At 48.2% G+C, this 14,312-nt stretch overlaps 1 protein-coding gene across 1 annotated transcript in view; it reads right to left on the bottom strand.

Moving 5' to 3' along the window:
- MUC4 (mucin 4, cell surface associated) overlaps positions 1 to 14,312 on the bottom strand; it is a 51,439-nt gene that overhangs the window by 19,983 nt on the left and 17,144 nt on the right. Inside the window, 4 exon segments of the mRNA XM_060149038.1 lie at positions 313 to 468; positions 1,218 to 1,382; positions 2,261 to 2,394; positions 3,738 to 3,890. Of these exon segments, the coding sequence (XP_060005021.1) occupies positions 313 to 468; positions 1,218 to 1,382; positions 2,261 to 2,394; positions 3,738 to 3,890 (608 nt within the window).

Genomic DNA, 14,312 nt, shown 5'->3' with positions numbered 1-14,312 from the left:
TTTTGACTAACAGAAATTTCATGTCCCATGTTTCAACTCCTAATACCCAGTGCTCTGGGCTGGTGTGATGTCATGTAAGCGAAGCCCTGAGGCACACCTGGCACGTGGTAAGTGCTCAGGAAACAGGGTGGGGGGGGTTGGAGGTGGAGGGATGGGGGATGGGGAGGCGGGGAGGTGGGCCCGGAGGGGAGTGCTATAATCAGCCATCTGTCCTTGAGTCAGAGAGGAGTTTAGAAAAGTGGGCCCTGCCTAGGATTCTAGGATGTCTGACTTCCAGATGGTTCACAGGGAAGTGCCCATTGGTCCACTCACCCCGATGGTCCCCGAGGCAGGATAGGCGGGGACGTGGACCCACGTGACCTTTAGCGTCCACCTGGCTTTGTAGTTCCAGGTGTTTGTTAACCTTTTAATCCAAGACTCCACCTCCCTCACTAGCAGGTTGTATTCATCATAGAGAGTCTCGTATTCCTAGAAAAAGAAGGCGGATACGGACAAGGAAATGAGGGTCCCAGCTCAATACTCCTGAGGGACCCCCCACTTTCTGCTCACTTTAGCCCACCTGTGTCTCCCATCCTTCCCCCTCCCAGGCCTACATTTTCACAGTTAGTGCCTGTGACCTTAAGATAGATCCAAATTCGGGCCACAGGGACACCTGGGGTGTATGGAGTGGAGAGTCGAGGCCCAGAAACCCAAGTCTTCTGGACTTGAACTTGTGCATCTCTTAGCATAAGCTGGCTCTGACTGTGCAACCACCTGCGCCCGTTTGTACCTCCCTATGTCCAGCTGAAGGCTCCTTGAAGACAGGCATGCATTTCTTCACCTTTGGACCTTCTACAGTGCCTTGTCCGTGGCAGGGGCACGATCCACATTCGCCTACGGTAGCTTTCATTGTGCTGGTACCTCCCACTGATTGGAGTCATAAACCCCACCCAGGAGCACACGCAGGGTCCCTGCTTGATTCAGCCTCGTTAGGATGGACCCCTACAACCTCATTCTAAAATCAAACCATGGATCGCTGCACCGCATCTCTGTCACCTGCAGTCTTCCTGTGGTTGTGTCCTAGTCTGCTTCCTTCCCGCCCCCATATTTAAGCTTCAGTCCCTGCCCACACTGAGCCTGGGCTCTGACAGCTGGAGCACTTTCAAGGTCCTCCACACAGCCCTTTGTCTCTCCTTGGCTGCTGCAGGACCCTGAGCGCTGAGCTCTGAAAGGCCCACCTGGTAAAATATGGTTCCCCGGCTGCTGGAGAAATCAGCATCGTCCCAGAATGGAGCCACCAGGGCCACAGGATCCCAGGCTGTAAAGCCTCTAGGGGGAGGGTTGGGGTAGGAGAAAATCTGGTACTCTGACTCCGGAAAAATGATTTGGCCATTATCTGTGAACTGAGCACAAAGGTTCTTCTGGTTAGCATTCAGGGAGGGAACATCCCAGCCTTGGGTCAGCTCCTGGGATGCATGAGGGTAGAACTTCAGAGATTTCAACTACCTCTGGAAGGTCTCATCCATCTCCCTGCCTGCCGGGAGAGGCCCTGTACATAGTTCTCCCACAAATACTCTTCATCCTTAGGCCATTCCTCACGTCCTAAGTCCTTCCTAAGGTGGTAGGTTTTGTCCTGCTTCAGTGGCAGACCCATCTACAGACCAGCCCATCATCATAGAGCAGACGTCTCTGGGTAAATCCCCTTAGCCCCACCCCTGAAGCTTGTGCTGTATCCGTTAGAGCTAAAAGAATTGATACCCTCACCCCATCGCTGTGTCACACTTTCACAGTGTGTCCTGACTCAGCCCCCTCACTGAGGGCCACAACTGCCATTCAGCTCTCCTCCGGGAGACATGAAGTAACAATACTTGGACCAGGGAACCAGGAAATAATTATAGAAAATGTGAACAGCATCAAAGAGTCAATTTTCCCAAGCAGAGCATCCTACTCAATAAAAGGGCCCGTGAAAACAGTGGAGAGCCTACTGGGCCCCGGCACCTCTCTACTGAGGTGACAACACTTCTGTCCACCTGGGTGGGGAGGCCTTGCCTAGCTCCCTGTCTTCTTCAGCTGGTGCCCTATCATTAAAAATGGTGCATGCAAACTGAGCTAGCGGCAGGGACACAGTAGGTGCCTGACCAACGTTGCTTCCATTCTCCTGCTCGGTCATGGTCATGGTTGGTCATGGTCACAGGGATGTCTCTGAGGCTTAGAGGGAGAAGCAAGGCCTGCGGAATGCAGGTCATGGGTCCTGCCCTTTGGGCTGCAGTCGGGGACTCACATAGAGGGAATCCCGGAGAGAGGAGCCGAGGGGGAAGCCAATCTGGGGTTTGAAGAGTGGCGAGGTGAAGTCCACAGTCCTCTTGACAAACTCCTGGTCTCCAGCACACAGCCCATAGGGGAAGAGGGAAACGCCTGGGCCGGTACAAAGAGGAGCAGGAAGTTCTCATGGGCCCTGATGTCATCAGGGCTGGTAGGGGCCCCCAAGAGTGTCCCCAAGCTGCTCCTCCGCCCTTGCCCCCCGTTCCCCTAAGTGGGAGCCATCAAGGACTCCTCTCTCCACTTGCATTCAACCCATCTCCTCATTTTACCCCTGAAATGGTACGCTCAGCCTTCCCCAGTTTGAAGAAAAACAGGTTCTGCTGTCAGAATACCAACAAATTATTCTGTACCAGTTATGGTACTCAAAATTCTTTTAAGGGTGAAAAGACAAAATGCCTCCAATGTAGTGAAGATGAGTAATTGAAAGATCATTTCACAGAATGAGACTTGTTCCCTAAGATGGTATTTCTCTAGGTAAACTTAAAATCCCCGTAGAATTTGTCATCAGATCCCCCATGGAGGTCCTTGGGCTCCAATCTGAGAAACCTTGTCCTAAACATTTCTCAAATGGGCCTCCTCCTTTCCATACTGGCAGCCCTCACCTGGTGCTGCTTGGAATACTGCAGCAGTCTCTACACTGCTCTCCTGGCCTCCTGCAAATTCATCCCCCACCCCAGCCACCATGGCACTGTTCATAAATGTAAATCACGCCACGTCCTCCCTGGTGCCTGTTAGCTACAAGATTCCCTCACATGACAGCTTTGCTTCTCAGCACCCTTCCCCTCACTTCTGGTAACCCCAAACGCTTTACGGATCTCCTCCCCATGCAACACTAGGACTGCTTTTCCTGTCCATGCCTTTATTCCAGCTGTTCAGGCCCTCCTGCCTGCCTGGGGCACTTCCACTACCCCAGCTCCTATTCACTCTTTCCAGGAAGCCTCCTCTTCACCTTGACCCCACCGCCCACCCCTGACATTCCCTCGGGCCTTCCAGTGTGTGCAGCTAATATCCTGGGCGTATTGCACTAATGACACCTACTGAGGCAGCAGCTCTGTCTCTTGCTAGACAGCACCTTGATCATTTCTGTATCTCTAGCTCCTAGCCCAGCACCATGTGCAAAGCCAACCCTCAGCACCCAACTCTGATGCTCTTGCATTGCCCCTGTAAGGCCCTTCTGATTCAAAACAACAGTCTATGAGCAAGCAGGCTGAAACTAAGCACTCAGTTACCCACCCCTATCAAGGGGGTAGGAGAGCGGCTGGACTTCCAGTGGCCCAGGTGGGGCAGTGGGGAGATCCACAGAACTGGTTCCCCCAGCAACCCATGGGGGATCTCACTGGTAGATCCAATCCAGCTGCCACAGCTACAAACTCCACATCTAACTCCATCCTCTCCCTCCCAGGGTGGAGAGGCTCCAGCTGTATGGAATCACTTGCCTTTCTCGGGATTGATAGGGACTGGGACAGCTGTTGAACAGGTGCCTCTGGAAGTGCCAGCAGTGGGAGTGGTAAAGGTCTGGGAGGTTGTTGAGGGTAGTGATGTTGCTGTGCTTCTCCCACTGTCTGTCTTCTGTGAGGTTACGATTGTTCCTGGGCAGGCAGGGAAAGAAGACTGGAGTGGGCTTTACAGAGAAAATAGCAGAGTTAAAGAGAGTCAGAGACTTTAGGAGCTGGGAGAGACAGCTAGAAACCTGTCTGTCTTCTGGTCACACCCAAATCACTCCCTGCAGAAAAGCAGTTATATCCTGGGGTAGAAGGGATGATGAGCCTGTCACCCACCATACCCACCACTGACTTCATCTTCTCGTGGACCTGAACTCCAGCCTGGCAGTGCTAACTCACCTTCCTCTCTCAAAAACTCCTTGAGGCTGAACTGAGCCAATTGGGCCACTGTAAGAGGCCAAGACCCCGGAGTCCCCACCTACCTGATGTCTCAGTCTTCACGGCAGAGCTTAAGGATGCTGTGGATGGTGGAGAAGTGCTGGTAACAGACAGATGAGTGGGGTGACCTGTGAATAGGGTGGTGGAGCTCCAGGTGACTGCAGGGCCAGGGGCTGATTGAGAGAATGAAGAATTACTGGTTGAAGTATAGAAACTCGATATAGTCTGAGCTGTGCCCACATTACCAGAAGGAGTAGAGTCAGAGATAGAATAGTCTGTGGATGGCTGTAGAGTAAGCAATGGACTCTTAGAGTACTTACATGCTGAAGAAGTATCAGGAGTGGTATCAATGGAAAGGTAGCTTGTCGGTGGAAATGGTGAAGTCGGTGTGGATCCAGCTACACTGTTATGATTACTTGTAGAAACCATATCTGTTGGCTTTGTAATAGGATGCATAGTAGAGGCTACTGTCTGAAGAGTTGCAAGATGCTCAGAGGTGGGTGTGCTTGACTCGCCCACTGAGGAAGTAGGGCCTTGTGTGGTATTTGTCAATGGGTTACTGTCAGAACCTATAGGGGGAATGACCCCAGCACTCGTATTTTCATGGGTGAAGGAGCCTGGGGTTGTTGTCAGAACTTCTCCACTTGTGGACAACATTGTGGAAGGAGAAAGAGAGGCTACATGACTCAGGGTGTCTGTTGAAGCTGGTGAATTGATCATCTCTGATGTTGTAGGAGATGTGTTGCTTACACTAAATGGAGAGAAATTTCTGTCTGTTGAGGTCGGTGTTGTCAACATTTCTGATGTTGTCGCAGGTGTGAGGCTCACACTAGCTGGATATGAAGTGGTTGTTTCGCCTGAAGAGGATGTCTCCTGGCGAGTGCCTTCTGTAAGAGTGGATCCCCGTGGGGATGATGAGGGAGTGGATGTGGTCACATCTGTGATGGTGGTGGTCTGAGTTTCTCTGGTGGTTTCCATGCTCTGAGCCTGGTGGTCCTGAGAAGATGCTGATGTTTCCTCAGTAGAAGTGGTGGAAGAGGGTACGGTTGATTGTTCCTCTAGTCCAGCTGTCACTGAGGCTGTTGAGACCACTGGAGTGATATTACTCGTTACAGTTGGCCTTGTGTCCCTTGTGTTTATTACAGTGGTGTCTGTTGAAGCTGGTGATGTCATCATCTTTGATGTCATTCGAGATGTGTTGTCTCCAGTAGATGGAGAGAAATTTCTGTGTGTTGAGGTTGGTGTTGTCAATATTTCTGACGTTGTTGCAGGTGTGCGGCTCACACTAGCTGGATATGAAGTGGTTGTTTCACCTGAAGAAGGTGTCTCCTGGCGAGTGCCTTCTGTAAGGGTGGGTCCACGTGGGGATGATGAGAGGGTTGATGTGATCACATCGGTGACGGTAGTGGTTTGAGCTTCTCTGGTGGTTTCTATGCTCTGAGTATGGTGGTCCTGAGAAGATGCCGATGTTTCCTGAGTAGAAGTGGTGGAAGAGGGTAAGGTTGACTGGTCCTCTAGTCCAGGTTTAACTGAGACTGTTGAGGCTACTGGAGTGATATTTCTCGTTAGAGTTGGTGACGTGTCCATTGTGTTTTCTACAGTGGTGTCTGTTGAAGCTGGTGATGTCATCATCTCTGACGTTGTAGGAGACTTGTTGCTTCCAGTAGATGGGGAGAAATTTCTGTCTGTTGAGGTCGGTGTTGTCAACATTTCTGATGTTGTCGCAGGTGTGCGGCTCACCGTGGCTGGGGAAGAAGTGATTGTTTCACCTGAAGAGGATGTCTCCTGGCGAGTGCCTTCTGTAAGGGTGGGTCCACGTGGGGATGATGAGGGAGTGGATGTGGTCACATCTGTGATGGTGGTGGTCTGAGTTTCTCTGGTGGTTTCCATGCTCTGAGCCTGCTGGTCCTGAGAAGATGCTGATGTTTCCTCAGTAGAAGTGGTGGAAGAGGGTACGGTTGATTGTCCCTCTAGTCCAGCTGTCACTGAGGCTGTTGAGACCACTGGAGTGATATTACTCGTTACAGTTGGCCTTGTGTCCCTTGTGTTTATTACAGTGGTGTCTGTTGAAGCTGGTGATGTCATCATCTTTGATGTCATTCGAGATGTGTTGTCTCCAGTAGATGGAGAGAAATTTCTGTGTGTTGAGGTTGGTGTTGTCAATATTTCTGACGTTGTTGCAGGTGTGCGGCTCACACTAGCTGGATATGAAGTGGTTGTTTCACCTGAAGAAGGTGTCTCCTGGCGAGTGCCTTCTGTAAGGGTGGGTCCACGTGGGGATGATGAGAGGGTTGATGTGATCACATCGGTGACGGTAGTGGTTTGAGCTTCTCTGGTGGTTTCTATGCTCTGAGTATGGTGGTCCTGAGAAGATGCCGATGTTTCCTGAGTAGAAGTGGTGGAAGAGGGTAAGGTTGACTGGTCCTCTAGTCCAGGTTTAACTGAGACTGTTGAGGCTACTGGAGTGATATTTCTCGTTAGAGTTGGTGACGTGTCCATTGTGTTTTCTACAGTGGTGTCTGTTGAAGCTGGTGATGTCATCGTCTCTGACGTTGTAGGAGACGTGTTGCTTCCAGTAGATGGGGAGAAATTTCTGTCTGTTGAGGTCGGTGTTGTCAACATTTCTGATGTTGTCGCAAGTGTGCGGCTCACCGTGGCTGGGGAAGAAGTGATTGTTTCACCTGAAGAGGATGTCTCCTGGCGAGTGCCTTCTGTAAGGGTGGGTCCACGTGGGGATGATGAGGGAGTGGATGTGGTCACATCTGTGATGGTGGTGGTCTGAGTTTCTCTGGTGGTTTCCATGCTCTGAGCCTGCTGGTCCTGAGAAGATGCTGATGTTTCCTCAGTAGAAGTGGTGGAAGAGGGTACGGTTGATTGTCCCTCTAGTCCAGCTGTCACTGAGGCTGTTGAGACCACTGGAGTGATATTACTCGTTACAGTTGGCCTTGTGTCCCTTGTGTTTATTACAGTGGTGTCTGTTGAAGCTGGTGATGTCATCATCTTTGATGTCATTCGAGATGTGTTGTCTCCAGTAGATGGAGAGAAATTTCTGTGTGTTGAGGTTGGTGTTGTCAATATTTCTGACGTTGTTGCAGGTGTGCGGCTCACACTAGCTGGATATGAAGTGGTTGTTTCACCTGAAGAAGGTGTCTCCTGGCGAGTGCCTTCTGTAAGGGTGGGTCCACGTGGGGATGATGAGAGGGTTGATGTGATCACATCTGTGATGGTAGTGGTTTGAGCTTCTCTGGTGGTTTCTATGCTCTGAGTATGGTGGTCCTGAGAAGATGCTGATGTTTCCTGAGTAGAAGTGGTGGAAGAGGGTAAGGTTGACTGGTCCTCTAGTCCAGGTTTAACTGAGACTGTTGAGGCTACTGGAGTGATATTTCTCGTTAGAGTTGGTGACGTGTCCATTGTGTTTTCTACAGTGGTGTCTGTTGAAGCTGGTGATGTCATCGTCTCTGACGTTGTAGGAGACGTGTTGCTTCCAGTAGATGGGGAGAAATTTCTGTCTGTTGAGGTCGGTGTTGTCAACATTTCTGATGTTGTCGCAGGTGTGCGGCTCACCGTGGCTGGGGAAGAAGTGATTGTTTCACCTGAAGAGGATGTCTCCTGGCGAGTGCCTTCTGTAAGGGTGGGTCCACGTGGGGATGATGAGGGAGTGGATGTGGTCACATCTGTGATGGTGGTGGTCTGAGTTTCTCTGGTGGTTTCCATGCTCTGAGCCTGCTGGTCCTGAGAAGATGCTGATGTTTCCTCAGTAGAAGTGGTGGAAGAGGGTACGGTTGATTGTCCCTCTAGTCCAGCTGTCACTGAGGCTGTTGAGACCACTGGAGTGATATTACTCGTTACAGTTGGCCTTGTGTCCCTTGTGTTTATTACAGTGGTGTCTGTTGAAGCTGGTGATGTCATCATCTTTGATGTCATTCGAGATGTGTTGTCTCCAGTAGATGGAGAGAAATTTCTGTGTGTTGAGGTTGGTGTTGTCAATATTTCTGACGTTGTTGCAGGTGTGCGGCTCACACTAGCTGGATATGAAGTGGTTGTTTCACCTGAAGAAGGTGTCTCCTGGCGAGTGCCTTCTGTAAGGGTGGGTCCACGTGGGGATGATGAGAGGGTTGATGTGATCACATCGGTGACGGTAGTGGTTTGAGCTTCTCTGGTGGTTTCTATGCTCTGAGTATGGTGGTCCTGAGAAGATGCCGATGTTTCCTGAGTAGAAGTGGTGGAAGAGGGTAAGGTTGACTGGTCCTCTAGTCCAGGTTTAACTGAGACTGTTGAGGCTACTGGAGTGATATTTCTCGTTAGAGTTGGTGACGTGTCCATTGTGTTTTCTACAGTGGTGTCTGTTGAAGCTGGTGATGTCATCATCTCTGACGTTGTAGGAGACTTGTTGCTTCCAGTAGATGGGGAGAAATTTCTGTCTGTTGAGGTCGGTGTTGTCAACATTTCTGATGTTGTCGCAGGTGTGCGGCTCACCGTGGCTGGGGAAGAAGTGATTGTTTCACCTGAAGAGGATGTCTCCTGGCGAGTGCCTTCTGTAAGGGTGGGTCCACGTGGGGATGATGAGGGAGTGGATGTGGTCACATCTGTGATGGTGGTGGTCTGAGTTTCTCTGGTGGTTTCCATGCTCTGAGCCTGCTGGTCCTGAGAAGATGCTGATGTTTCCTCAGTAGAAGTGGTGGAAGAGGGTACGGTTGATTGTCCCTCTAGTCCAGCTGTCACTGAGGCTGTTGAGACCACTGGAGTGATATTACTCGTTACAGTTGGCCTTGTGTCCCTTGTGTTTATTACAGTGGTGTCTGTTGAAGCTGGTGATGTCATCATCTTTGATGTCATTCGAGATGTGTTGTCTCCAGTAGATGGAGAGAAATTTCTGTGTGTTGAGGTTGGTGTTGTCAATATTTCTGACGTTGTTGCAGGTGTGCGGCTCACACTAGCTGGATATGAAGTGGTTGTTTCACCTGAAGAAGGTGTCTCCTGGCGAGTGCCTTCTGTAAGGGTGGGTCCACGTGGGGATGATGAGAGGGTTGATGTGATCACATCGGTGACGGTAGTGGTTTGAGCTTCTCTGGTGGTTTCTATGCTCTGAGTATGGTGGTCCTGAGAAGATGCCGATGTTTCCTGAGTAGAAGTGGTGGAAGAGGGTAAGGTTGACTGGTCCTCTAGTCCAGGTTTAACTGAGACTGTTGAGGCTACTGGAGTGATATTTCTCGTTAGAGTTGGTGACGTGTCCATTGTGTTTTCTACAGTGGTGTCTGTTGAAGCTGGTGATGTCATCGTCTCTGACGTTGTAGGAGACGTGTTGCTTCCAGTAGATGGGGAGAAATTTCTGTCTGTTGAGGTCGGTGTTGTCAACATTTCTGATGTTGTCGCAGGTGTGCGGCTCACCGTGGCTGGGGAAGAAGTGATTGTTTCACCTGAAGAGGATGTCTCCTGGCGAGTGCCTTCTGTAAGGGTGGGTCCACGTGGGGATGATGAGGGAGTGGATGTGGTCACATCTGTGATGGTGGTGGTCTGAGTTTCTCTGGTGGTTTCCATGCTCTGAGCCTGCTGGTCCTGAGAAGATGCTGATGTTTCCTCAGTAGAAGTGGTGGAAGAGGGTACGGTTGATTGTCCCTCTAGTCCAGCTGTCACTGAGGCTGTTGAGACCACTGGAGTGATATTACTCGTTACAGTTGGCCTTGTGTCCCTTGTGTTTATTACAGTGGTGTCTGTTGAAGCTGGTGATGTCATCATCTTTGATGTCATTCGAGATGTGTTGTCTCCAGTAGATGGAGAGAAATTTCTGTGTGTTGAGGTTGGTGTTGTCAATATTTCTGACGTTGTTGCAGGTGTGCGGCTCACACTAGCTGGATATGAAGTGGTTGTTTCACCTGAAGAAGGTGTCTCCTGGCGAGTGCCTTCTGTAAGGGTGGGTCCACGTGGGGATGATGAGAGGGTTGATGTGATCACATCTGTGATGGTAGTGGTTTGAGCTTCTCTGGTGGTTTCTATGCTCTGAGTATGGTGGTCCTGAGAAGATGCTGATGTTTCCTGAGTAGAAGTGGTGGAAGAGGGTAAGGTTGACTGGTCCTCTAGTCCAGGTTTAACTGAGACTGTTGAGGCTACTGGAGTGATATTTCTCGTTAGAGTTGGTGACGTGTCCATTGTGTTTTCTACAGTGGTGTCTGTTGAAGCTGGTGATGTCATCGTCTCTGACGTTGTAGGAGACGTGTTGCTTCCAGTAGATGGGGAGAAATTTCTGTCTGTTGAGGTCGGTGTTGTCAACATTTCTGATGTTGTCGCAGGTGTGCGGCTCACCGTGGCTGGGGAAGAAGTGATTGTTTCACCTGAAGAGGATGTCTCCTGGCGAGTGCCTTCTGTAAGGGTGGGTCCACGTGGGGATGATGAGGGAGTGGATGTGGTCACATCTGTGATGGTGGTGGTCTGAGTTTCTCTGGTGGTTTCCATGCTCTGAGCCTGCTGGTCCTGAGAAGATGCTGATGTTTCCTCAGTAGAAGTGGTGGAAGAGGGTACGGTTGATTGTCCCTCTAGTCCAGCTGTCACTGAGGCTGTTGAGACCACTGGAGTGATATTACTCGTTACAGTTGGCCTTGTGTCCCTTGTGTTTATTACAGTGGTGTCTGTTGAAGCTGGTGATGTCATCATCTTTGATGTCATTCGAGATGTGTTGTCTCCAGTAGATGGAGAGAAATTTCTGTGTGTTGAGGTTGGTGTTGTCAATATTTCTGACGTTGTTGCAGGTGTGCGGCTCACACTAGCTGGATATGAAGTGGTTGCTTCACCTGAAGAAGGTGTCTCCTGGTGAGTGCCTTCTGTAAGGGTGGGTCCACGTGGGGATGATGAGAGGGTTGATGTGATCACATCTGTGATGGTAGTGGTTTGAGCTTCTCTGGTGGTTTCTATGGTCTGAGTATGGTGGTCCTGAGAAGATGCCGATGTTTCCTCAGTAGAAGTGGTGGAAGAGGGTACGGTTGATTGTCCCTCTAGTCCAGCTGTCACTGAGGCTGTTGAGACCACTGGAGTGATATTACTCGTTACAGTTGGCCTTGTGTCCCTTGTGTTTATTACAGTGGTGTCTGTTGAAGCTGGTGATGTCATCATCTTTGATGTCATTCGAGATGTGTTGTCTCCAGTAGATGGAGAGAAATTTCTGTTTGTTGAAGTTGGTGTTGTCAATATTTCTGACGTTGTTGCAGGTGTGCGGCTCACACTAGCTGGATGTGAAGTGGTTGTTTCACCTGAAGAGGGTGTCACCTGGCGAGTGCCTTCTGTAAGGGTGGGTCCACGTGGGGATGATGAGAGGGTTGATGTGATCACATCTGTGACGGTAGTGGTTTGAGCTTCTCTGGTGGCTTCTATGCTCTGAGTATTGTGGTCCTGAGAAGATGGTAATGTTACCTGAGTAGTGGGTCTGGAAGAGGATGCTTTTGTTTTTCTCTCTACTGTAGGTGTTTTTGAGACTGCTGAAGTGCCTGGAGCATTACTGCTAATAAGAGAATGTGATGTTCCTTCTGTTTGGCATACAGTGGACTTTGTTGAGGTTGTTACTGTGGACATTTCTGATGTTGAGAGAAGTGTGTGGCTGATACTGGAACGGGACGGTTTCTCAGTAACACTACTTGTCAGATTGTTTCTATTTGTGGTAGATGAAGTTCCAGATGTGCTTGTTTTGGCAGTTCCTTTAAATATAAGATACAAGGACTCATCAGATGAGAGGTTCCTTCTGTGAAGCTGGGAAGTTTATAACAGAATCGTTTTGCTCATGTATCACTCTATATCACAGGGCTTCAGAATAAATGGCTGCAGGATTTATTATTTAACCATGTCTAAGTTTTCTACCAACACTGTGGTACCTAGTCATAAATAATATTTCAATGAATGTCTTTGTGCTAACATTTTCTCCATTACCATTAATTTTGTGAGTATGGTAATTGAAACTGGCCCAGTATACTCCTACCTTCCCCATATAAGTCTTATATGGAAGCCAAGATCCATTAGCTGCAGTCTCAGAACAGTGTTTTAATTAAAATACACACACTGTTCATTCAACGAAAAACATTCAAATTTTTGCATATCCTATACAAACATTTCTTAAACATGATAAAGGAGATGAGTAGCCTTCTGCCTTTTTCATAGCCTTTTTTTCTTATCCTTAACCTAGTGCTTATCTCTCAGTTTTCCTTCTCACCTGTCTCCTAATTCTATTTCTAAAAATCCTTCAGTTTTCTCCCCCAGTGATAATCTTCTGATCTTCTTTTCCTCCTTCATTTCTCTCTCGTACCCCATCTCAAATACCTAAGAATTTTGCTGACTCATCAGGACCTTCTTTGAAGAGTAAGGAAAGGGAAATATTATGAACTTGTGTATTTGAATGCCTGACATGAATAGATACATGTACTGTTGACAGTACATGTCAACTACTTGTACTGTCTTAAAAAGCTTTGTTTATTCAGTATAAAGCATTTGGAAGTAGACCAAATAATACAAGAGAATTTATGAGGACTCAAGTATAAAAGTGACTCCCTCTTCTCTGGAATATTGTGGGTGTTTTTTGGGTGGACGGTCTCTCTCTCTCTCTCTTTTTTTTTTGGCTGCATTGGGTCTTCATTGCTGCGCGCTGGCTTTTCTGTAGTTGCAGCAAGTGGGTGCTACTCTTCGTTGTGGTGTGTGGGTTTCTCGTTGCAGTGTGTGGGCTTCTCATTGTGGTGGCTTCTCTTGTTGTGGAGCACGTGCTCTAGGCACGGGGCTTCAGTAATTGTGGCTCTAGAGCGCAGGCTCAGTAGTTGTGGTGCACGGCTTAGCTGCTCCACGACATGTGGGATCTTCCCAGACGAGGGATCGACCCCGTTTCCCCTGCATTGGCAGCTGGATTCTTAACCACTGCACCAACATGGAAGCCCTGGACTCTCTTTTATATTCAGATGTACAGTTATTTTTATTTCATTTTACTGTCTCTGAGGACCATCTTTGTGGGTGTTCCCTCTACCTACAATCCAGAGCTTTCCCTTTCTACCTTAATTTTTCTTTTTAAATGGGAGTAGCATGAATTCTGTTGGTTTTTAGAACCATGTGGGAGGTCCTGAGAACAGGCTGACCCCCTTTTAACAAACCTCAGCAAGATGCTTCTCAAGGTACCACTGCCTTAGAGTTACCAGCAAGCCCCCAAGGTGAGGCATAGAGCCACAGGGCCTGGGGCCCAAGCTACCTTTAGGATCAATAAAACTGTTTTCATGTTAATTTCTTTTACAATCAGAAGGGAAAAAAATCAATGTAATTATAATGAATATGTAATAATGAATCCAGCCTTGATTGCATTAGTCCAACACAGTCATGAAGCATAGTTTTTAATTTTTTTTTTAATCAGAGGAAGAAGCCCAGGAAGACAAAAGTGCCTAGCACCCATGAAAGTCATTGTGTGGCCCTTTTTCTAGACGGTCTCAACAAAAGTCTCGACCCAGTGATAAAGAGATAGGCATAATAGTGGCAGTCCATTGATGACAATCTAACTTCATTTTATATTTTACATTAGTTCAGATACCTTGTCTGATTTCTCCCCCCAAACTATCTTCAACTCCCAAAAAAATTTATTGAAAAAATCACATAGCTAACTTCTTTTTGATTCAACCCTTATGTTGACACTAATTTTTTTCCAGTAGTTACTGAGTACAACAATGAATCCAATTTTAAACAAATTTTGCCGTATTTGGTTCTATATAGAAGTACCTTTTCCATTTATCAAGAGATGTTGTTCTCTTAAGTAATATGAACATCAAGGCTAAGACACTATTCTTTCTTTGAAAAGAGCTCTTTTCTCCAAGGTGATGACAGTAGCCAGTTTCAAAATACTTAATTGAAGGGGGAGATTTTTCCTCATTAGTCAAATTCAAAACAGAGCATTAATAAGGTTAACATCTAGAAGAAAGTGCTTCTCTAGGTGATTAAGGCCTCTGACATATACATTCAGGGCCTCAAAAGTAAATTTGCCAACTACATACACTGATTTTTTAAAAATCCTATAAAGTGAATGTGTTTTTGTTTTTGTTTTTTTTTTGCGGTACGCGGGCCTCTCACTGTTGTGGCCTCTCCCATTGCGGAGCACAGGCTCCGGATGCTCAGGCTCAGCGGCCA

This window comes from Lagenorhynchus albirostris, chromosome 5 (assembly GCF_949774975.1).
Source record: "Lagenorhynchus albirostris chromosome 5, mLagAlb1.1, whole genome shotgun sequence".
Taxonomy (NCBI): Eukaryota; Metazoa; Chordata; class Mammalia; order Artiodactyla; family Delphinidae; genus Lagenorhynchus; species Lagenorhynchus albirostris.
The sequence above is the reverse complement of the archived record's forward strand: the minus strand, read 5'-3'. Positions and strand labels throughout refer to the sequence as shown.